The sequence below is a fragment of the Mobula hypostoma genome, chromosome 15, assembly GCF_963921235.1.
Source record: "Mobula hypostoma chromosome 15, sMobHyp1.1, whole genome shotgun sequence".
NCBI lineage: Eukaryota > Metazoa > Chordata > Chondrichthyes > Myliobatiformes > Myliobatidae > Mobula > Mobula hypostoma.
The window spans coordinates 28,967,917-28,992,055 of record NC_086111.1 but is presented as its reverse complement, the minus strand read 5'-3'; the positions used below and the strand labels follow the sequence as shown (position 1 = coordinate 28,992,055).

Genomic DNA, 24,139 nt, shown 5'->3' with positions numbered 1-24,139 from the left:
CAGCATCAGTACATTGCAATACATAATAAAAACTATAAATTACAATAAGTATATATTAAAAACTAAATAAGTAGTGCAAAATAAAAGAAGAAATACAGGCGTAGTGTTCATGGGTTCATTGTCCATTCAGAACTGAGGGGAAGAAGCTGTTCTTGAAACATTGATTGTATGTCTTCAGGCTGCTGTACCCCTCCTTAATGGTAGCAATGAGAAAAGGGCATGTTCTGGGTGATGGGGGCCCTTAATGATTGCTGCTGCCTTTTTGAAGCATTGCCTTTTAAAGGTATCCTGGATGCTAGGGAGGCTAGTGCCCATGATGGAGCTGGGTGAGTTACAACTTTCCACAGCTTTTTCCAATCTTGTGCAATGGGCTCTCTAAGCCAGACAGTGATGCTCTCCAAAGTATGTCCGTAGAAATTTGTGAGTGACTTCTTTGGTGACATACCAATTCTCCTCAGACTCCTAACGAAATATAGTCACTGTTGTGCCTTCTTTGTAAGTGCATCAATATGTTGGGCCCAGGATAGATCCTCAGAGATCTAGCTACTCACTCTTTAAGAAGGGGGGAGGCAGAGAAAGAAAATAATAGGCTAGTTAGTCTGACTTCAGTGGTTGGGAAGATGTTGGAGTCCACTGTTAAGCCTAAGGCTTGGGGGTACTTGGAGGCACATGACATGCCGAAGTCAGCATGGTTTTCTGAAGGGGAAATCTTGTCTGACAAATCTTTTGAAATTCTTTGAGAAAATATCAGACAAGAATGACAAATGTGAGTCAGTGGATGTTCCAAACAGAAGAAAAACTGCAGATGCTGGAAATCTGATTTTTGCGTGTTGTGTTAGTGGATGTTGTTTACTTTGATTTTCAGAAGGCCATCCACAGGGTACCGCACATGAGGTTGTTTAACAAGATAATAGCCCATGGTATTACAGGAAAGATATTAGCCTGGATAGAAGATTAGCTAACTGGCAGGAGGCAAAGAGTGGGAATAAAGGGAGGATATTTTGGTTGGCTATTGATAACTAGTGGTGTTCCGTGGGGTTGGTATTAGGACTCCTTCTTTTCACATTATATGATGGAATTAATGGCTTTGCAGAAGATACATAGATAGAAAGAGGGGCATGTAGTGTTGAGCAAGCAGTGAGTCTGCAGAAAGACTTGAACAGATTGGCGAATGGGCAAAGAGTGGTAATTGAAATATAGAGTAGGGAAGTGTATGGTCATATACTTTGGTAGAAGGAATAAAGCCACAGACTATTTTCTAAATGAGGAGAAAGTCCACAAATCAGAGGTGCAAAGGGGCTTGGGAGTCATTGTGCAGGATTCTCTAAAGGTTGATTTGCAGGTTGAGTGAGTAGTAAGAAGGCAAATAAGTTCAATATTTGACAGGTTTCAATGAGATCACCCCGCATTCTTCTAAACTCCAATAAGTAGAGCCCAAGAGGCATCAACCATTAGCATTGATTTTGAGAGGTCCAGAGTATGTGCAAGGATGTGATGCTGACGGTTTATATTAGAGTATTGTGATAAGTTTTGGGCCCCTTGTCTCAGGAAATCTGTGCTGGCATTGGAGAGGGTCCAGAAGATGTTCAGAGGAATGATTCTTGGAATGAAAGGATGTATGAGGAATGGTTGATGCCTCGAGCTCTACTCGCTGGAGTTTAGAAGAATGAGGGGTGATCTCATTGAAACCTATCAAATATTGAAAAACCTCCAGAGAGTGGATGTTTCCTATAGTGTGTGAGTCTAAGGCCAGAGGGCACAGTCTCAGAATAGAGGGTCATCCGTTTAGAACAGAGATGAGGAGGTGTTTCTTTAGTCAGAGTGTGCTGAGTCTGTGAAATGCATTGCCATTGCTGACTGTGGAAGTCAAGACATTGCATATGTATTTAAAGTGGAGGTTGATAGTTCTTCATTAGTCAGGGCATCAAAGGAGAAGGCAGAAGAATGGGGTTAAGAGGGACAATAAATTAACCATGATGGAATGGTGTAGCAGACTTGATGGGCTGAGTAATAAACATACATGTATGTATTTAGGGTGTCTAAGACTTTTGCACAGTACTGTATTAATTTTATGTATTGCACTGTACTGCTGCTGTTGCAAAAACAAATTTCATGACATATATGAGTGATGATAAACCTGATTCTGACATTTGTCTGTATTGTAGACTGAGAGTGGGAAAGGGGCAGGTAGGGGGGAATCGTGGCTAGGAAAAGAGAAAGGGAGATGGGAGGGAGCAAAAAGCATCAGAGAGACATTCTGTAATGATCAATAAACAGGTTGTTTGGAATCAAATGATTTTGCCTGGTGTCTCAAGGCTGGGTGTGTCTGCACCCGCACCACACCCCCACCCTTGCCACTCCTTCTCGGCCAAATATCCCATGCCCCTCCTGTGGTGGTCCACCCTAGGCATTCCCAACATCCTTTGCTCCCGCCAGATTTACAAACTCAAACGGTAACTAGTGGTGACAAATTGTATTGTGTTGACAAATACAGTACCATACAAAAGTTTTCCGCACAAAGTCAGATGTTGCTTGATGATACTGCTATGATTGGATCAGTATACTGCATCATTTCATGTTTATGATGATAGTTGTCATTTTGAACATTTTTCATTGCCGTATGGCAGAAAACATGGAATAGCTACTCAATAAGAAAAGTAATTCATCCTCCTAAGCAATCAAGTATGTGATTTTCTTCTCTCTCTTAGGTTACTGTGGTACCCTGATGACAACCATGCGCTCTCCAACATTGACACAGAAGCTGATGTGTTCATGAATGTTGCTATGTGGTTTAGCTTTGCACTGAACAGACTGCAGCTTGAGAGAACCTAATGTACTGAAGTCGATCTATCCAAGGTCCTATCTAACTTTAGTTCAAATTAGTTAATTTTATTTGATGATCTTAGAGTATTTTCAGTGCCTTTCCGCTTAGTACGACTAAAGAGTTGCGGGTTGCCCTTACTCATTCAGCTATCATTGCCTCAGTAGTATCTTTCCTGTAAATTAATTGTTTTAATATCTGACACAGGTGTTTAAGTGAATTATGTAATATGAACATTTTGTGTGAACAAGGGAGAATGCCTTATTACTAGAGACTATCTGTCTTGGTTAAGATAATAAATAGAAATATCACTGCTTATTTAAATCCACGGAGTATATCACTTTGGGATATTTTTGAAGATTCTCAAGAAGTGACAAAATTTATCCTTCATCCCTGACCACTTGAACAGCCATTAGCTATTTGTGGTACCTGAATACAGAACAAATGGTATATTCAAATTTCATTTATTGAAGATGAAATATTTTGAAATGTCTTCACAATATAAAAGATGATGTAATAATGTATGTTCTTACTTTCTTTGTGGCTTTAAAAATTCTCAATATTCAGATATGTAGATCTTGCTGGATTTAGTTAGTCTATACCACTGTTTAACTTTATGTTCCACCTGGGAGAAATAAAGAGTGGCACGGTGGCATAGCAGCTTCAATGTCCTGATCACAACCCTAACCTCCAGTGCTGCCTATGTGGAGTTGGCATGCTTTCCTTGCATCTTGCTTCTTCCAGGTGCTGAGAAGCATTTCTTCAATATCTTTGAAGAAAAGTTTCATATGGATATTGGCAGCTCACTTTCATTTAAGAATGTTTTTTTTAATATCATTTAGATGTGAAATTTAATAGGTTAACTGGCAATTATAAATTGTCCTTAGTGTACAGTTGAGTTGGAGAATCTGGGGGAAATGAATGAGAATGTGGGGAAAATAAAATGTGATTAGTATAAACGGGTGCTTGATGATTGTCCTAGACTTGATGGGTCATGGGTGCCTATTTCAGTGTTGTATAGCTCTACAATTAAATGGATTTCGAAGAACATAAATGTTCATAGCATTGTGCTGTCCAAGAAGCCACATAATTACAAATATAGAATACATTTTTTTGCTGACTAAACTTCAAAAGCATCTCTTAAGTAATACAGGAACATGTTCTGATACTGAAGATTTAGTCCATAATTGGGATTGAAACAAAGAAAACTTTAACCTGTTTTATAAATGACTTCTATATCCAAAATTTCAACTGCTAAAAAAGGTGATCCTCTTCTCTACTAGAATGTAAAGCAGTTCATGTTTTTCTAATACTGAATATTCTTATGCATAGTGGACGTAAATCTGTGAATTATGGTAAGACCAGACTCTATTTTAATGCACGTACTTTAATTTTTAAATGTAATGAGTTGAACTGGACAAATTTCAGATTTAGATTCTTATGAACACTGTGCCAGATCCATCTCCCTGACAATCTTAGCATTGATGATTTTGTTCCAGTCAACTGTTGTGTGCATAAATGGTAACTGGCGTCGCAGGCCTTTGAGCATACAGTCCAGTTTTTGGTAATTATCCATCAGTGCAAGCTGGAGGGAGAGAGAGAAAAAATAAACTCTTCTTTGACTGCTCATAATAGAGATTATTGAACTTTCTATCATACAAGCACATAAGCTTTCAGACAAAATGATTTTCTCAACCTTTACGTGATTCAATAATAAAATTAAAGTTTCATGTGGATATTAGAAGCCTCAATTTTATTTAAAATGGTAATGTTACTCTTCCTGTCACATTTTAGGAATATCACATATGAAGACACTGCCATTTTTGGCTTTCTTAATAGAGTTTGGGATTTAAGGTGTTCGCTTCATAAGAACGACATGTATTCTCATTTGTGGAGGAGATGATTGATCCATCACCATAGAAGCAGAGGCAAATGCAAATTTCCACTTATTTTTCCATAACTTATGCCCCTTGGAAAAAGAAGAATGGTTTTATTGTGGTCTTTTTTATAACTTTAAAAAAGTTAAAGTTAACTGAATAAAGTTATCTTATGCAAACACAAGGAATTCTGCTTGCTCCTGCCCCACTGAACTCGTTTCTGCATACCCTGACACGGTTTTATCACTCCTTGTTCAATCCCTTCCGATCTATGTTCGTGACACTTCTCACGCTCTTAAACTTTTCGATGATTTTATGTTCCCCCACCACTTTATTTTCACCATGGATGTCCAGTCCTTATATACTTCCATCCCCCATCAGGATGGTCTCAAAACTCCACGCTTCTTTTTGGATTCCAGACCTACTCAGTTCCCCTCTACCACCACTCTGCTCCGTCTAGCGGAATTAGTCCTTACTCTTAATGATTTCTCCTTTGGCTCCTCCCACTTCCTCCAAACTAAAGGTGTAGCTATGGGCACCCATATGGGTCCTAGCTATGCCTGCCTTTTTGTTGGGTTTGTGGAACAATCTATGTTCTGTGCCTATTCTGGTATCTGTCCCTCACTTTTCCTTCGCTACATTGTCGACTGCATTGGCGCTGCTTCCTGCATGTATGCAGAACTCGTTGACTTTATTAACTTTGCCTCCAACTTTCACCCTGCCCTCAAGTTTACCTGGACAATTTCCAACACCTCCCTCCCCTTTCTAGATCTTTCTGTCTCTGTCTCTGGAGACAGCTTATCCACTGATGTCTACTATAAACCTACTGACTCTCACAGCTATCTGGACTATTCCTCTTCTCACCCTGTCTCTTGCAAAAACGCCATCCCCTTCTCGCAATTCCTCCGTCTCCGCCGCATCTGCTCTCAGGATGAGGCTTTTCATTCTAGGACGAGGGAGATGTCTTCCTTTTTTAAAGAAAGGGGCTTCCCTTCCTCCACTATCAACTCTGCTCTTAAACGCATCTCCCCCATTTCATGTACATCTGCTCTCACTCCATCCTCCCGCCACCCCACTAGGAATAGGTTTGCCCTGGTCCTCACCTACCACCCCACCAGCCTCCAGGTCCAACATATTATTCTCCGTAACTTCCGCCACCTCCAACGGGATCCCACCACTAAGCACATCTTTCCCTCCCACCCCCCTCTCTGCATTCCGCAGGGATCGCTCCCTACACAACTCCCTTGTCCATTCGTCCCCCCCATCCCTCCCCACTGATCTCCCTCCTGGCACTTATCCGTGTAAGCGGAACAAGTGCTACACATGCCCTTACATTTCCTCCCTTACCACCATTCAGGGCCCCAAACAGTCCTTCCAGGTGAGGCAACACTTCACCTGTGAGTTGACTGGGGTGATATACTGCGTCCGGTGCTCCCGATGTGGCCTTTTATATATTGGTGAGACCCGACGCAGACTGGGAGACCGCTTTGCTGAATATCTACGCTCTGTCTGCCAGAGAAAGCAGGATCTCCCAGTGGCCACGCATTTTAATTCCACATCCCATTCCCATTCTGACATGTCTATCCACGGCCTCCTCTACTGTAAAGATGAAGCCACACTCAGGTTGGAGGAACAACAGCTTATATTCCGTCTGAGTAGCCTCCAAGCTGATGGCATGAACATCGACTTCTCTAACTTCCGCTAGGCCCCACCTCCCCCTCGTACCCCATCTGTTACTCATTTTTATGCACACATTCTTTCTCTCACTCTCCTTTTTCTCCCTCTGTCCCTCTGAATATACCTCTTGCCCATCCTCTGGGTTCCCCCCCCAACCTTGTCTTTCTTCCCGGACCTCCTGTCCCATGATCCTCTCGTATCCCCTTTTGCCTATCACCTGTCCAGCCCTTGGCTCCATCCCTCCCCGTCCTGTCTTCTCCTATCATTTTGGATCTCCCCTCCCCCTCCCACTTTTAAATCTCTTACTAGCTCTTCTTTCAGTTAGTCCTGATGAAGGGTCTCAGCCCAAAACGTCGACTGTAGCTCTTCCTAGTGATGCTGCCTGGCCTGTGTTCACCAGCAACTTTGATGTGTGTTGCTTGAATTTCCAGCATCTGCAGAATTCAAGCAACACACATCAAAGTTGCTGGTGAACACTTTATGACTTAATGCAGACATCCCACCATGCAAAAACTCATTTCAGGGAGGTAGCACCATTAATTTGCGGGAGACTTCCGGGAGAGGTGGGATGTCTGCAATAGAGTAGCTCCTTAGCAGCTAGCCAGGTAGTTTAAGTAATGTTAGCTATGCTAATGAACGAATGACATCTTTTAAACTCACCTCAACATGTCTTTTACAGTCTTAACCCACCATGGGCAATAGAAAAGTCACTATAGCAAACAGTCATTATTTTTGACCCCTATTAGGCACGGGTACACTTTAGTGTAGTCTGGGGTGACGTACTTTTTATATATTTTTTGGAACACTCTGCCACTCTGACTTTTTTTTGGAACTCTCTCGCTCTTGCTCTTGCTCTCGCTCTATCGCGCACGCGCGTGCTCTCGCTCTATCGCGCACGCGCGTGCTCTCGCTCGTGGTCGCTCTCACTCGCGCTTGCTTTCTCGCTCTTGCTCTCGTTTGCTCTCTCGCTCTCTCGCGCTTGCTTTCTTGCTCTCACTCTCTCTCTTGCGCGTGCTCTCGCTCTCTCTCTCTCATGGTCACTCTCACGCTTGCTTTCTTACTCTTGCTCTCGCTCTCTCTCTCTCTCTCACGCGCGTTCTCTCACGCTCGCTCTCAAAAAAATCAGTTTCCGGGACATTGTATATAATTCGCGGGTATCAGGGAGCCACTATTAATTTGTGGGAGACTCCCGGAACTTCCAGGAGAGGTGGGATGTCTGTTAATACACAGTGTAATTCAAACCATGGATAAGCTGGTTGAAGGCACCTATCTATTAACATCACCACGGTGGGTCCATCTCCATAACTGGCAGTAAGCTCATGTTATAATTGTTAAATATCTGATGTTATTTAAAATATTGCAAAACAGCAGGCATGGGTTTAAGAGCAAGGTCAGTGAAAAGGTACACAATTGGAATGCAGAGTCTATTTTGTTAACCCATTGTGCTCTATAAACATCCACTCATTCCCTTTGAGATTGTAACTAACCATACATGAAAAGAAAGGGCCATTAAGAGTATAAATTTTGATAGCATATTGATAAGGCTGCTTGTGAACCCAATAAAATAGGAGAGCAAGGCAGCAGTAATTGAAAATAATTCTATCACCCTGTTCCTCATTATTTTGGGATTTGATCCACCTGGCCCAGGTCAGTGCTGTAAAGGAAGTGTTTTTGTTTGATGAATCTAAGTCAACATAACATAAGAAAATTCAGGACAAAAAAAAAGGATCATTTTTGGTAAAAGACACGTGGAGAAAAAGATATGAAACTCTTTAGGATGCAGACATGGTTCATTTCTACCACAGTCACTGAATACAAAGACCCACCCATATACAAACTCTAGCACAGAACTACCTGGAATTCTGCATCAGCATTTTCAATAACTTTCACAAACTCTGTAGCTCCTTCATATTCATTCTGGTGGAAAAAAGAGGGATTAGAGATAGAAATTTAATTAGCCAGTCAACATTCAAAGACAATACGTTATGTGAGAGGATGTGGCCACTCTTCTCGATATATTGTCTTTTGTGTTCTCAAGGCAGAGATTGATGGAGATTAGAGTAATAGAACACTACAGTTTAGAAACAGACCCATTGGCCCATCTAGTCTGTGCCAAACCCTTAATCTGCCTAGTCCCATCGATCTGCACCCAGAACGTAGCCCTCCATACCCCTCCCATCCATGTACCTATCCAAATTTCTCTTAATCTGAAATCAAACCCACATCTACTGCCAGCTCATTCCACACTCTCATGACCCTCTGAGTGAAGCAGTTCCCCTTGAACATTTACCTTTCACCTTTAACCCATGACCTCTAATTCTAGTCTCACTTAATCTCAGTGGAAAAAGCCTGCTTGCATTAACTCTATCTATACCCCTCATAGGGTTATGCAGGAAATTAATGCAAAGGTAAATGATCATCGTAATCATACTACATGGTGGAGCAGATGCTATTTCCCTCTCATTTATTTGCTTTCTATTCAGTTGAGAAGTATTACTGGGATCTTGGAGTAATAGTTACATTAATGATTATGAGCCACTTCCATCTCTCTAGGTTGGTTTCCACTCTCCTTCCATGCCTCAGTGTCATCACATTCTATCTCCAGTGATTTACAGGTATAGAACAAGTGGACAAGTTAGGACTAGATGTCAGCTAAACCTTTCACGTAAAAGTTTATGAGGTAGTATGGTACAATACCAAAGTAAATGAAACAGTGATCATATCAATACTTATAAATTGATTACAGAAGTGGTTCAAGCAAAGGGAAGTAAGGGAAACACAGAAATAAAAAGGGATAACGACAAATACACTGCTCAAGGTAATCTTCTGTGTGGACCATAGAAATAGGCCCTTCAGCCCATAATGTTGTGCCAAACCAATTAAATTAGTAATCAATGGCCAACAAAACAGATCTCTTCTGGCCACACAATGTCCATACGCTTCCATTTTCCTCACATTCATATATCTATCTAAAAGTCTCTCAAAAATCTCTACGGTATCTGCCTCTATCACCACTCTCTTCGTAGAATAAACTTTCTCCACACATCTCCTTTGAAATTATCCCCCCTCACCCTAAATACATACCCTCTGGTATTAGACATTTCAACTCCTGGAGCAAGATCATGTCTGTCCACTGTATCTATGTCTCTCAATCTTATAAATATTTTTTAGTACTGCTTTCTGCCTCTGCTGCTCCAGAGAAAACAACCCAAGTTTGTCCAATCTTTCGTTATAGCACATCCCTTCTAATCCAGGCAGCATCCTGGTAAACCTCTTCATCACCTCCAAAGCCTCAATTTTCTTCCTGGGGCAACCAGAACTGTATGTAATACTCCAGATGTGGCCTCTAAAATCCATATGGACAACATCCACAGCTCTACCTTTTTCAATCATCCTCATCACCTTGTCACCTCATCAAAAAGCTCAGTCAAGTTGGTAAGACATAACTCTACCCCCCCCCCCCACAAAAGCATGCTGGTTCTCCTTAATTTGGCCAGTGTTTTCCAAATACTCATAAATCCTATCTCTAAGAATTTCTCCAGTAACTTCTCTACCACTGACATGACACTCACCAGTCTACAGTATAGTTTCAATATTATCCCTGGTTCCCTTCTTGACTAATGGAAGAAAATTAACTATTTGACAGTCCTCTAGGACCTCGGCTGTGCTTAGATAGGATGCAAAGAATTGGTCAAAGCACCAGCAGTCTCATCTCTTGCCTTTCCTAATAACCCGGTGTACATCCCATCAAGCCTTGGGGACCTACCTACAATATTGTTCTTTAAGAGGCCCAGCAATACCTCCTCTTTTGCCTTAAACTGCTCCAGCGAGTCCAGCATATCTACGTTCGGTACTGATCTCCCTGTCGTCCACGTCCTTCTCTTTGGAAAATACTGATGTAAAGTACTCATTAAGGACCTGACCCACATCCTTCCCTCATAAGCAAATGCTTCCCCCTTCATGGTTGAGTGGACCTACCCTCTCTCTGGTTATCCTCTTGCTTTTGATGTGTGCATAGAATGCCTTGGGATATTTTCTAATCTTATTTACCAATGACTTTTCATGGGCCCTCCTGGCTTTCCTAATTCCTTCTTGAGTTCTTTTCTGGCTTATTTATAATCCTCAAGGGCTCTGCTTGATTCTAACTTCCTAAGATTTACATATGTTCTCTTTTTCTTCTTGACTAAATTTATCATATCTCTTAAGTCGGGAGGAGGAGAAGATGGCGGTGCGATGCAGCACGTGCGGCCTCTCAGGTGATGAATATCTGTAATCTGTCAAGTAGGAGGATGTGTACAATTCTGATTTGATGGAGGCAGACGTGAGAGCACAGAGGAACAGCTGGTGAAACTTCTGAAATGCCTGCTTCGCTGCCGCCGCTACTGTGTGATCCGAAATCTCCAGAGGAGAAGGCCCCGAACCTCGGCTTTGCCTGTTGCTTAGCAGCTGGGGCCAGGGTTGAAGTGCTCGGTGTCGGAGGGCTGGTCAGAGGCTCAAAGTTTTCAGACAGACTCAGAGTCGGACTGTGGTCGGGTGTTTCCAGGGTGCTGCATCGGCAAGTTTGCAGCACTGGAAGCTCATGACAGGGAGAGTTTTCTTCCTTCTACCATCTGCTTGAGATGTTGGGGCTATCGGGACTTTGAGACTTTTTTTTACCGTGCCCATGGTCTGCTCTTATCAAATTACAGTATTACTTTGCACTGTTGTAACTATATGTTATAATTATGTGGTTTTTGTCAGTTTTAGTCTTGGTCTGTCTTGTGTTTCTGTGATATCATACTGGAGGAACATTGTATCATTTTTTAATGCATGCATTTCTGGATGACAATAAATGAGGACTGAGTGTCCTCATAATCTAATCTAATCTAACATCGAAGGATCTTGCCATCTTGTACTTCCTTTTGACTCGAAAATACTTGTCCTGCACTCAGTTCAGCTGGTCTTCAAACACTCTCGACATGTCTGATGTGGACATGCCTCAAAACAGCTGTTCCCAAATAATTCTCCCTTATTCCTGCATAAAGTTCTTGTAATTTGCCCCGCTTCAATTTAATACTCTGCCGCAAGGTCCATATTTATCCTTATTTTACCCCCCACTGAAAGGTCAGTCACCTAGATCATTACCCAACAGGAGGTCCAGTACAGCCCTCCTATTGTTGCACTATCTACATATTGCTTGAAGAACCCCTCCTGGATGCACCTAACATATTCTGCCACATCTAAACCTCTTGCACAAAGAAGGTCCCGCTTTATATTAGGGAAGTTGAAGTCCCCCATGATAATAACCCTATTGTTTTTACACCTTTCCTTAATCTTCCTACATACCTGTTCCTCAATGTCCCAGTCGCTACGGGGGGTTCATCAGAGTGATTGCACCCTTCTTCTTTTTGAGTTTTACCCATATAGTCTTGGTGGATGAGCCCTCCATTATGTCTCCGTTGAGTGCAGCTGTTATATTGTCCCTGATTAGTACTGCAACTCCCCACCCTCCATTTACTTCCCTATCTTTTCTAAAACAGTGAAACCTTGGATCAGTAAGCAACCATTCCTGTCCCTCTCTCAACCAAGTCTCTGTAATGGCCACAAATAGGTAGTTCCAAGTACAAAATCATGCTCTAAGTTCATTACCTTTGTCCATAATACAACTAACATTAAAATGCATACCCTTCAAACTACCTGTCCCATCGTATCTATTGTTTCGCTCACGTCCGTTCTTACTGGCCCTGACATCTAACTTCCTCTCCATCCCCCTTTTCTGATCTGGAGCTCTGTTTCCATCCCTCTGCCAAACTGGTTTACACCCTTCTGACTTGCACTAGCGAACTTCCTGGCCACGATACTGTTTCCTCTCCAGTTTAGATGCGACACATTCCTGTTGTGTGGGTCCAATGATCCAAGATCCTAAAACCTTGCCCCCTGCACCAGCTCCTCAGCCACTCATTCATTCTGTACCATCATCCTATTCCAGCCCTGACTAGCACATGGCACTAATCCAGAGATTACTGCCTTGGAGGTCCTACTCTTCCCTAGCTCCCTGTACTCACTGTGCTGGACCTCAGCACCCTTTCTACCTATGTCATTGGTGCCACAGTGCAACATGACCTCCGGCTGTTTACCCTCCCTCTTGAGAATATTCTGCAGCCACTCTGAGACATCCTGGATCTCAGCACCTATTCATCAATACACCATCCTGATGTCTCTTTAGTGGCCACAGAATCTCATGTCCACCCCCCTAACTATCAAGCCTCCTATCACTATCACTCTGCCTGCCTTTACCTTGCCTGCTGAGCCACAGAGCTAGACATAGTGTCACAGGCCAGGCGGCTCCTGCTGTGCTCTGATAGGTCATTCCCCCGTCAGCAGTATCAAAAAGGGGTATACTGTCGCTGAGGGGAATGGCCTCACCAACTGCCTACTCACCTTACTTCTCCTGGTGGTCACCCTTCTACTATCTGAAATTTGCACTTTGGGTATGACCTCCTCAGTAAAAGTTTATGGACCAGTTATCAGTATTTTCTGACCCATTCAACTTCCCATTATCCATTCTCTGTGCTCTCCTAAACATTTCTGTCACAATCCTCTATCCTCTTGTTTGAACAACACACTGAACTTTTGTATCTTTCACTCCCCATTGTTCTACTGACACTCATATCGCTATTTTTGATTTTAGTATGACCATATTTCATGGACTTTGCTATTAAATTTGTTTCAACAGAAAATATTAATTCTATTTTTTAATTGGTTTAAGGTCCTACTGTGTGAATTGGGATTTGTATTTAATTGAGTTCATGCAGATCCCCTATTGTTTCACAGACCAGCAAACATGTGCCCACATTTGTGTAATTCTCCTTACATTCAGTGAAAGCTGCTGATGTACTTCAGTACTGGTGGTTAAATTAATGCTACCCTCCTCAAAGTAATGAGCCTGAGAGTGAAAAATAAAAGAAAACGTTAATTTGACAACATACTGAATAAGATAAACTTAACTATTCCCTCTCCACTAGCTACTTTTTACAGTTATTTCACCAGAGGAGCTATTAAATAACCTGTTGTTGGATGAGACTGAGACAGTTAAATGATAACCTCAAGGCCAACAGGTGTGCATGAGGATGATTCTTCAATTGATTTGATAATTTTGTTAATGGAGGATTCAATCCATAAGAATAATGAGAAATGACATAGCCGAATGGAAAGCTATTGCTGAATTCTAGCACTGTCACGCTGAAATGCCCCATGCAAACCTGATATCACCCAAATTATCACAAGAGCAAAAAAAGCACCTCAATTAAGAAGAGAGAAAATAAAATTTCCTCACTAAATGCTGAAATTTCAAAATTTGAGACAGATTTTGGAAATATGGTGATTGATTAAGAAATATTTCACAGGATACCTTACCTAAAAAATGGAGAACCTAAATGAAACAACTTGAATTTGGAAGCCAATCATTTGAAGTTTAGAAATACACTGGAGTTCATAGAAGCAACTAAAAGAATAAATGCATTAAGAGTTTTTTTCTAAGTCATGATTAAAATGCGACTACTTTTCTTGTCACAATTTTCCCATTACTTACTTGGAATTAACATATTCATAACATTCTGTTAAATAGGAAATGATTCCCAAATATATAAAATTCAGTTGAAGGATGAATTCTACAGCGATTGGTTCCAATCATGGATAAAATTATTTTGCTATGTTTGAGGTATTGAATAAGAATAAATTTAGAAACATTTTTGATATAAATTATAGAATTGAATAGATGGCAAATAAATTCTAATTTACATAAATGGCATCTAATATATATTCAGCTTTCTGTAGCTGTCAGTCAAATGTTTGAAAATAACATTTTCAATAAAGTTATCATTTGTATGTTGATGTTTGCAATAAAAGCTGATGAAGTGATATGCACATATAAAAGCTGATGAAGTGATATGCACATGCCTGTTAAAAATCCAATTTTAATGAATAATGTTACTGCAGGACAGCAGTTTTCCTTTGCAGCTGTGAACTGGTCCTGTTAAATGGTTATGAAGTGGTTCCACTTGAATAATAGTTCAGAAAACTGAATGCACAATGTCTCCCAAATAGTCCACTGCTGTGCTTTTACTTACCTGCACCTTAATTGTACCTCTAACTTCAGCTTGAGATTGGTGGTACACAAGTTTCCATTCAGATTTCCAGAATCCATTCCTGTGTTGGTAACAAAACTATTATTAGACTATAAGACATAGGAGAAGAATTATGCCATTTGACCCAATGGGTCTGCTCCAAAATTCCATCATGGTTGATTTATTATCCCTCTACCCTATTCTCCTGCATTGTCCCTGTATCCTTTGATACTCTTACAAATCAAGGACCTATCAACATCCACTTTAAATATACCCAGTGACTTGGCCTCCATATTCATCTGTGGCAAAAAAAAACAGCTAAATAAATTCCTTTTAATCTTCAATCTAAAGGGACGTCCTTCTATTCTGAGGCTGTACCTCTGGTCTAAGACTCCACAGTGTAGGAAACATCCTCTCTACTTCCACTCTATCTATTTCTTGCAATATTCATTAGGTTTTAATGAGATTCCCCCTCATTCTTCTAAACTCCAATGTATAGGTCCAGAGCCTCAAATGTTCCCGGGATAATTCTGGTGAATCTCCTCTGGACCCCCTCCAATGCCAGCACATCCTTTCTTAGACAAGAGGCCCAAAACTGCTCACAATACTCTAAGTGCGGCCAATTTGCATTTTCAGTGAAGTACACTATAGTAGACAATGCCTGCTTAATGAATTACGTGCCAGATTTTAAATAGCAAGAGTTAAAGAAAATAGTTGGTGGAAAGGAGTTTGAACTCTACATATGATTCAATTTAAATTTAGTTCTTAATTACCCTTATTCAGAGAATATGGAATAATCCTTTAAAATTTTGTAATGTATCCTTCACACTCTAAAACGCTAATGCTTTCTGATCTGATAAGGAGCTATAATGTGTACCAATCTGGAATTAACTTCGAACCTCCTGATATGGAATGTTGATTTTCAATGCATATTTTGTTAACTTGTTTCCAATGGACTTTGCACCTAAAGTCAGAGGATACAGTAAGTATGTGCCATGCCACAGAGGATCAGTACACCATGTCTGTAGCAGTTCCAGCATCAGCACCCATGTCTTCAGCTGCACCCTGTGCTTTGAAATTCCCTCCTTAATCCTCATTGTCCTTGGATCTTGGTTTCCTTAATTAAGATATTTCCAAATATTCCTTAGCCAAAGATTTGGTCTGCATCTCCAATACTCTATATGGCAAAGTATTAATTTTGTGTTTTTAATGCTCCTTGAGGGAACTTTAGACCATTCTCCAACTTTAAAGTCAGCAACTAAATCTGTTGCAGTAATTCCCTGGTGCTCGTGAACTCCCATATCTTTGTTGGATCTCATCACTATGCGGTTATCATAGAGTTGTAGAGAGATACAACACTTTCAGCCTCAATGACCATAAAGAGATCAGCTCTATACTGATCCCAGCCTAGCCCATTTTATTCCCTTAACTTCCCCATCAGATTCTATCATGCAGCTACATACTAGAGGCAATTAACAATGGCTAATTAACTCGCCAATCTAACCATTTTAATTTTGGAATGTGAGGGTAAACCAGAGCACCCAGAAAAACACAAATTCACAAAGAAAATTTATAATTGCAGCATGTAAAGTACTAGAGGCCAGGACTGAATCCACATCACTGGAGCTGTATGACAGTAGCTTTACCAATTTACCAGTCTGAGTCCTGATATCCCATGAGGTGAAGCAGTCTTTAGACTCTCACAATTTTGGGTAACGTGTGAGTTGGATGCATTATCAGAATGAAAACAGCACCTGTGGGAACATACACTGGTGCCTTAAGAGGTGAAAGAAAGGTTAAATTGGGATTCATCATGATTGATTGGAAAGTTTTTTTTATGTTAAATGCATCCTACGGAATTGAAAGTTTTGGACCACACTGCTGCAACATAATTGTAACTTACCAGAACTCATTCCGTTGAAAATTATGAGATTCAATGCAGGCAGTGATGATCTTCTGGTCCCTATATGTCGTCCCATAAACCTATCAAAAAGAAGATTACTATGCTTAATTTCTTCTGGCAGGCACAAATGTGAGTTTTCTACAGTTGAGCAATGTAAGATTACAGCTATGCACATAAAAATGGAATAGAAATGCACTTCTAGCTGCAGCTGCTTATTTAACCATATAAATCAAAAAGATTCCTTGCTGAAATGACTGTATAAGCTGACCTAGGCAAAGTGCTGGCCCAACTAGCCTGGGTACGTCTGATCCAAGGTGGTCTGAGGACCTTTAATTACCGTTTATGTCTTTAATAGCAGCTGACAATATATTAGGCTCAACAAGAGTGATCTCCTCTTGTCCTGGCAAAAGTACAGTTTGTCAGGAGGGATGAAAATTTGCAATCCAATCTCTGTATCCAAACCATCATTCTCTGCAACGTCTGTCATCTTCAAATGGATCCTACCAGCAAACACATCTTTCCCTGCCCTCCCCCCACTCTCTGCTTTCCATAATTCCCTTATCCATTCATCCCTGCCCACTAATCTTCCTACTGGCACGTACCCCTGCAAGTGACAGAAGTACTACACCTAACCATTCATCTCCTCCCTTACCTCCATATAGAGCCCCAAATTGAGGCAACAATTCATCTGTGAATCTGCTGAGGTCGCCTATTGCATCCGGTGCTCCTGCTGCGGCCTCCTCTATATTGGTGAGACTTGACATAAATTAGGGAATTGCTTTGTTGATCATCTCCAATCCATCCGCCAAAAGCGGAATTTACTGGTGTGAACCGCTTTAATTTCTATTCCCATATTGGTCCATGGCCTCTTTTGTCATGATGAGTGGTGGAGCAACAACTCATATTCTGTCTAGGTAACCTCCAACCTGATTGTTGTGCATTGATTTCCCCTTCCAGCAAACAATAATCCTTCCCCCTGTCTCTTCTTCTGTTCCACTCTCTGGCCTCCTACCTCTTCTCCTCACCTGCCGATCATCTCCCGTGGTACCTCTCCTCCTCAGGACTACTCTCCTCTCCTATCAGATTCCTTCTCCAGCCTTTATCCTTCCCACCCACCCGATTTCACCTATCGCCTTCTAGCTGGTCCTCCTTCCCCTACCCTCACCTATTTATTCTGGCAATTTCCCCCTTGCCTTCCAGTCTTGAAGAAGGTCTTGGATTTAAATGTCAATTGTTTACTCTTTGCCATGGACACTGCCTAACCTGCTGAGTTCCTTCAGTGTTTTGTGTGTGTTCCTTTGGATTTCCAGCATCTGCAGACTTTCTCATGTTTGTGACACTGAATTTACTTCTTAATTATTTTTGAGAGGAAATGATATCATAATATAATTATCAAATATATCGTAAAAGAAATGAGTAATTTGTTGTGTTGTGGAAGTTGATTGGATTAGTTTATGAATGGCTTCCTCATTATTAAATGTTTCAATGGCCTTTTGTACCTTTTTAGTGTGGAAGTATTTGCTAGTTTAGGAAATTGTCTGACTCATGAGTAGGGAGAAAGTCTAAAAATGCTGGCAATAAATACATCTAGCCAGTCGTACATAAAAGACCAGAATGCAACAGAAACGTTCATGCATAAAATAAAAACAGAATTTAAAAATATGGAATTATCCAGTGTATGTAACAAAAAGTCTCTGGTACAAATCTTCCAGCAACCACCATTCAGCATAAGGCATTGGCACTCAGAGATCACAGAGCTTGTGCATATTCTGCCAAAGTAATGCTAACATTAGAAGCATCTACAGGGAACTTCCTGCCACATTCCTTTAAATTTTCACTGTTGATAAAGTGAGATAAAAAGTAATGAATGTTTTTTTGTGTTAGAAATGGAATGAATATTTGTGTTGGGCTAGCAATAAATACTTATATCCATGTGCAGGACAGCACTTTAAATATTGCATGTTCCTGTTAAAACAAAATCTATTTATTTGCTGCCCTGTTGAATTTGCTCCAAAGACTCAACATTAATGTCACTTGCTTATGATCTTTTTCTAACTGCAGAATACAATTGCAGCTTGTCTGATTCAGGAAGGGCCATTAATATCTGCATATCTTCCTTCTCCTTTCGTAGTACTGTATATTTTCATGAGGCTTTATGGCTCAGTGTTTGAGCTGTACATTAATCATATAGTCTTCCACCTGTCTGCCCGTCATGAGAATAGTGCCATTTCTAGAGGACACTTACAGTAACATTTCCAGCTGGATAGTGTTTGTTCACATAGCTGGTGAGGGCACTTTCAATCACTGTCCTCCAGTTCTCTGTCGGGTTTTCTGCAGTACATGGCTGGATGTCAGAAACAGTTCTGCTCAAGTGATCAAACTTAAAAGAAATCTTCTGCTTTGGATCTAGAAAATACCCATTCCCCAAGTCACCATGTTCAGTGATTAGTACCTAAAAAATAAATACAGATTGGCATTATTGACAAAAGCTTTCCAGCGACTGGAACAAAATAAGGAGAAACTAAAGACATTTATGCCCATCACCACTAATAATAATGCTTCAGTAGCAGTAATGCTAGTTACTTTACACAAACTGATTGGTTGATATTTTCAGGGTACCTCAGAATTTATTGATATTTAAAATGGAGCTTTTTAGAGATCTTACTGGCTTGGATTTCTCAGTCACTGGCATTGTGCGGGCACTCTGACCTTGACAACAGATGCCCTAAAGATCTAGCTATCTCCATGGTGGGGGATTTCTATTTTTGGTTGCTGTCAATTAGCAGTGCAACAGGACAACTGGCATTCAGCATCTTTGATGTAATTAAGCTGACTAAGCAACCAATCACACTGAAGAATTCTCGTTGATAGGAATCCAGAAAGTACAATGGATAATTTTCACCAGCATTTAAAGTACCCCCAGAGTGTAAAATTAAAATTGAAACATGCACCTGGAGTGCATGTAAAAATTGAAAAATCATTGCAGCTAAGTTATGGTATTCTCATTCTCTTTTAAGAATACTCTTTCAAAACAATGTATCTAGTTCTAAGTATTCCCAGTGACTCAGACGTGTTAATAGAGAAAAAAAGTTGAAAATGCATGGTAAAAGGGCAATGTTACAATAGACATGGGCGACATCAATATGTAGGTAGATTGTGGAAATTAGGCTGGTGCTGGATTACAGTAGGGGACATTTCTAGAGTTTCTACGAGGTGGCTTTCTAGAGCAGCTCATGACTGAGCAAACTAGAGGACCTACTGTTCTGGATTGGGTATTGTGCAATGAAGCAGAATTGATTAGAGAGCTTAAGGTAAAAGGTCATAATATGATCTAATTCACCCTGAAATTTGAGAAGGAGAAACTAAATTCTTCATAGTCATAGTAGTCATACTTTATTGATCCTGGGGGAAACTGGTTTTCGTTACAGTTGCACCATAAATAATAAATAGTAATAAAACCATAAATAGTTAAATAGTAATATGTAAATTATGCTAGGAAATAAGTCCAGGACCAGCCTATTGGCTCAGGGTGTCTGACCCTCCAAGGGAGGAGTTGTAAAGTTTGATGGCCACAGGCAGGAATGACTTCCTATGACTCTCTGTGTTGCATCTCGGTGGAATGAGTCTCTGGCTGAATGTACTCCTGTGCCCAACCAGTACATTATGTAGTGGATGGGAGACATTGTCCAAGATGGCACGCAACTTGACAGCATCCTCTTTTCAGACACCACCGTCAGAGAGTCCAGTTCCATCCCCACAACATCACTGGCCTTACGAATGAATTTGTTGATTCTGTTGGTGTCTGCTACCCTCAGCCTGCTGCCCCAGCACACAACAGCAAACATGATAGCACTGGCCACCACAGACTTGTAGAACATCCTCAGCATTGTCCGGCAGATGTTAAAGGACGTCAGTCTCGTCAGGAAATAGAGACGGCTCTGGCCCTTCTTGTAGACAGCCTCAGTGTTCTTTGACCAGTCCAGTTTATTGTCAATTTGTATCCCCAGGTATTTGTAATCCTCCACCATGTCCACCCTGACCCCCTGGATGGAAACAGGGGTCACTGGTACCTTAGCTCTCCTCAGGTCTACCACCAGCTCCTTAGTCTTTTTCACATTAAGCTGCAGATAATTCTGCTCACACCATGTGACAAAGTTTCCTACCGTAGCCCTGTACTCAGCCTCATCTCCCTTGCTGATGCATCCAACTATGGCAGAGTCATCAGAAAACTTCTGAAGATGACAAGACTCTGTGCAGTAGTTGAAGTCCAAGGTGTAAATGGTGAAGGGAAAGGGAGACAAGACCCCTGTGGTGCCCCGATGCTGTTGATCACTCTGTCGGACACACAGTGTTGCAAGCACATGTACTGTGGTCTGCCAGTCAGATAATCAAGAATCCATGACACCAGGAAAGCATCCACCTGCATCGCTGTCAGCTTCTCCCCCAACAGAGCAGGGCGGATGGTGTTGAATGCACTGGAGAAGTCAAAAAACATGACCCTCACCGTGCTCGCTGGCTTGTCCAGGTGGGCGTAGACACGGTTCAGCAGGTAGATGATGGCATCCTCAACTCTTAGTCGGGGCTGGTAGGTGAATTGGAGGGGATCTAAGTGTGGTCTGACCATAGGCCGGAGCAGCTCCAGAACAAGTCCATCCAGGGTCTTCATGATGTGGGAGGTTAATTCCACCGGTCTGTAGTCATTGAGGCCATTGGGGCGCGGCGTCTTCGGCACAGGGACGAGGCAGGACGTCTTCCACAGTACAGGAACCCTCTGGAGACTCAGGCTCAGGTCGAAGACATGGCGAAGTACTCCACATAGCTGAGGGGCACAGGCATTGAGCACCCTGGTACTGACACCATCCGGTCCCGCAGCCTTGCTTGGGTTGAGACGTTTCAGCTGTCTTCTCACCTGATTCAGATGTATCATTATTGCAGTGGAGTAAAGGGAACTATAGTGCCATGAGAGAGGAGTTGGCCAGAATTGATTGGAAAAGAACATTGGCAGGGATAATGGCAGAGGAGCAATGATGGGAATTTCTGGAAGCAATTCAGAAGGCACAGACTATATACATCCCCAAGAGTAAGATGTATTCTAAAGGAAAGGTTACACAGTTTGGCATACAAGAGAAGTCAAAGCTAACATAAAAGCCAAAGGGAGGGTATATAATAGAGCAAAAAATAGTGGGAAGTTAGGGAATTGGGAAGATTTTTAAAACCATCAGAAGGCAACTAAAAAGTCATTAAGAATGTAAAGTTGGAATAAAAATTAAACTAGCTAATAATATTAAAGAAGATATCAAAAGTTTCTTCAAATACATAAAGTGTAAACGAGAGGTGAGAGTGGATATCAGACCGCTGGAAAACGATGCCGGAGAGATAGTAATGGGGGACAATGAAATAGCTGATGAGCTGGATAAGTATTTTGCATCAATCTTCACTGTGGAAGACACTAGCAGATAGTAAAAGTTCCTGGTGTCCGGGGGCATGAAGTATATGAAGTTACCATAATTAAAGAGAAGTTTCTTGGGAAGCTGAAAGGTCTGAAGGTAGGTAAGTCGCCTGGACCAGATGGTGTACACCCCAGGGTCCTGAAAGAGGTGGCTGAAGAGATCATGGAGGCATTAGTAATGATCTTCCAAGAATCCCGAAGAATGCAAAATTGCAAATGTCACTTCACTCTTCAAGAAGGGAGAGAGGCAGAAGAAAGGAAATTATAGACCAATTAGGTTGATAGATTCTTGGTTGGTCAGAGCATGAAGGGATACAAGGAGAAGGCAGGAGATTGGGGCTGAAAAGAAAAATGGATCAGCCATGATGAAATGGTGGAGAAGACTCGATAGGCCAGATGGCCTAATTCTATTCCTATGTCTTAAGGTCTAAATCTATAGAATTACTACAAATATAAGCAATAAACTAGTTGAGGTTACCAATCAATTTTTAAAAATAATTTCAAAATTCCATTAAATTTTGAATACTTATCTAAAGGAACTAACTCCAAATATTAGATTAGATTCTTAGGGACTGAGAAGTCATTCAGCAATATTTACCAAGGATCAACTTTTTCACCCTATGCATTTACATGTGTTAGGAATTTATAGTGTTATGCAACAAAAACAATCATGAATAATTATATTCAATATGAAAGTAGAAGTTAATATACAGATATGGAATAAAATGTGCATAAACACATAAATGCAGGGATGTATTTACAATGTCAGCAACATTATTAAAACTGGCATCAAATGTTTACAGTATTGTGTCGTACTGGAGTTAATAGATAGAGGGGGATGGGGTGGCTAACTAGAATGGTTGATCATATTAACTACCTGGGGGAAAAAAGAATCTTTTTGAAGGTGGCATGAGGTCAACAATATTCATGCCTTATTATCTAATTAAAGCTCACAGTCATGTCATTTAAGTGTATTTTATTTGAGAGTAGTTGGTAAGGACCTGTTTCTCTCATCAGATTACTGACATCTGAGCATTATGTAGGAGTTGATGGAACAGATCATGCTGTGGATGGACAGGAAGTAGTTGAGAGCAACCTTCTAATTTCTGAGTAAAATAGTGCACATGCATTCTCTGCAAATTCCTATCAATCTTACAGTGAAATAATATTGAATGTTGATAGTTTCACTGTTATTTCATCCCCAGATTCCAGGATTATATCTCCAGCAGGTCTCTTAGAAACTACTGATAACTAGAGAAATCTTTATTGATGATCAATAAGTGCATTTAAGGTTGAAAAGAATGTTTAACATGTAAATACAATCTCGAAAATTGTGTTAATAGAGGAGTCTATACACGTATTGTATGTAAGTATGTGGAGGAGAATCTGTCTTTATTAATAATTGTAGAGATCTGGAGGATTTCATTTATATTTATAGGGCATTTTTGTAGGTATTTGCTTTCATTGAAGGAAGGTTAAGGCTGGAGTAAGTTTCCATGGGAGTTAGCTAAAATTAGAGGCGGGGGTTCCCTTGGATTGTGCTAATATTTGCAAAAAGCCTCTTGAAGCTCACATTCAGTGATTCAGGAACAACTTCTTTCCCTCCACCATGAGATTTCGGAATGGTCTCTGAAACCTATGAATATTACCTCAATATTCCTTATTTTGCAATATCTATTTATTTGTGTAATTTATTGTAAATTTATATCTTTATGCAAAACAAATTTCAGTAAATCTAATTCTGGATTCTGAAAACCCAATGATTTTGGACCTGCAAAATATTATTTATCCACCTGGTGGCCGAATATTGAACTACAGCAGCTGTTGAAAAATTATAAATTTGAGCAGATGGTGCTTTTTTCTGCTGTTATTATTGGGAAGTTAAAGAAATAGCTCAATGTGTAACTAACTATATAACCTCACCTTGTACACTCATCACATCAACTTATACAAACCAATAAACAAACCCATTTAATGTAGGCCACAAGTTCAATTTTAAGCCTTGCTGAAATAGCTTCAGAGTGAATGAGTTACGCTTAGTGGTCACTTGATTAGATACACTGGTACACCTGCTTGTTTACGCAAATATCTAATTAGCCAATCATTTAGCTGCAACTCAATGTATAAAAGCATGCAGACATGCTTGAGCCCAAACGTCAGAATGGGAGGGAGGTAATCTAAGTGACTTTGTCGGTGCAATGATTGTTGGTGTCATATGGGGTGGTTTGAGTATCTCAGAAACTGCTGAACTCTTGGGAGTTTCATGCAGAACATTCTCCAGAGTTTACAGAGAATGGAGTGAAAAAG

The 24,139-nt window shown here is 40.8% G+C and overlaps 1 protein-coding gene and 1 long non-coding RNA gene across 4 annotated transcripts in view; one reads left to right on the top strand and one right to left on the bottom strand.

The window, feature by feature from the left end:
- The window catches only part of LOC134356767 (acylamino-acid-releasing enzyme-like), an 81,018-nt gene extending 76,233 nt beyond the window's left edge, over positions 1-4,785 (top strand). For 2 of the 3 annotated variants that reach the window (XM_063067872.1, XM_063067870.1), the window contains one exon: positions 2,709-4,545. In XM_063067872.1, the coding sequence (XP_062923942.1) occupies positions 2,709-2,832 (124 nt within the window). In that variant the 3' untranslated portion in view covers positions 2,833-4,545. Of the gene's footprint in view, positions 1-2,708; positions 4,546-4,615 lie in introns of those variants that run through there. The other variant, XM_063067871.1, reaches the window with a different exon arrangement.
- Positions 4,786-8,229: 3,444 nt separating this feature from the next.
- On the bottom strand, positions 8,230-14,563 carry LOC134357172 (uncharacterized). Its single transcript, XR_010020530.1, has 3 exons — positions 14,484-14,563; positions 13,229-13,300; positions 8,230-8,292 (listed from the first exon to the last, which is right to left on the bottom strand). It is a non-coding gene; the product is annotated as an uncharacterized LOC134357172 (long non-coding RNA).
- Between the last annotated feature and the right edge of the window lie 9,576 nt (positions 14,564-24,139).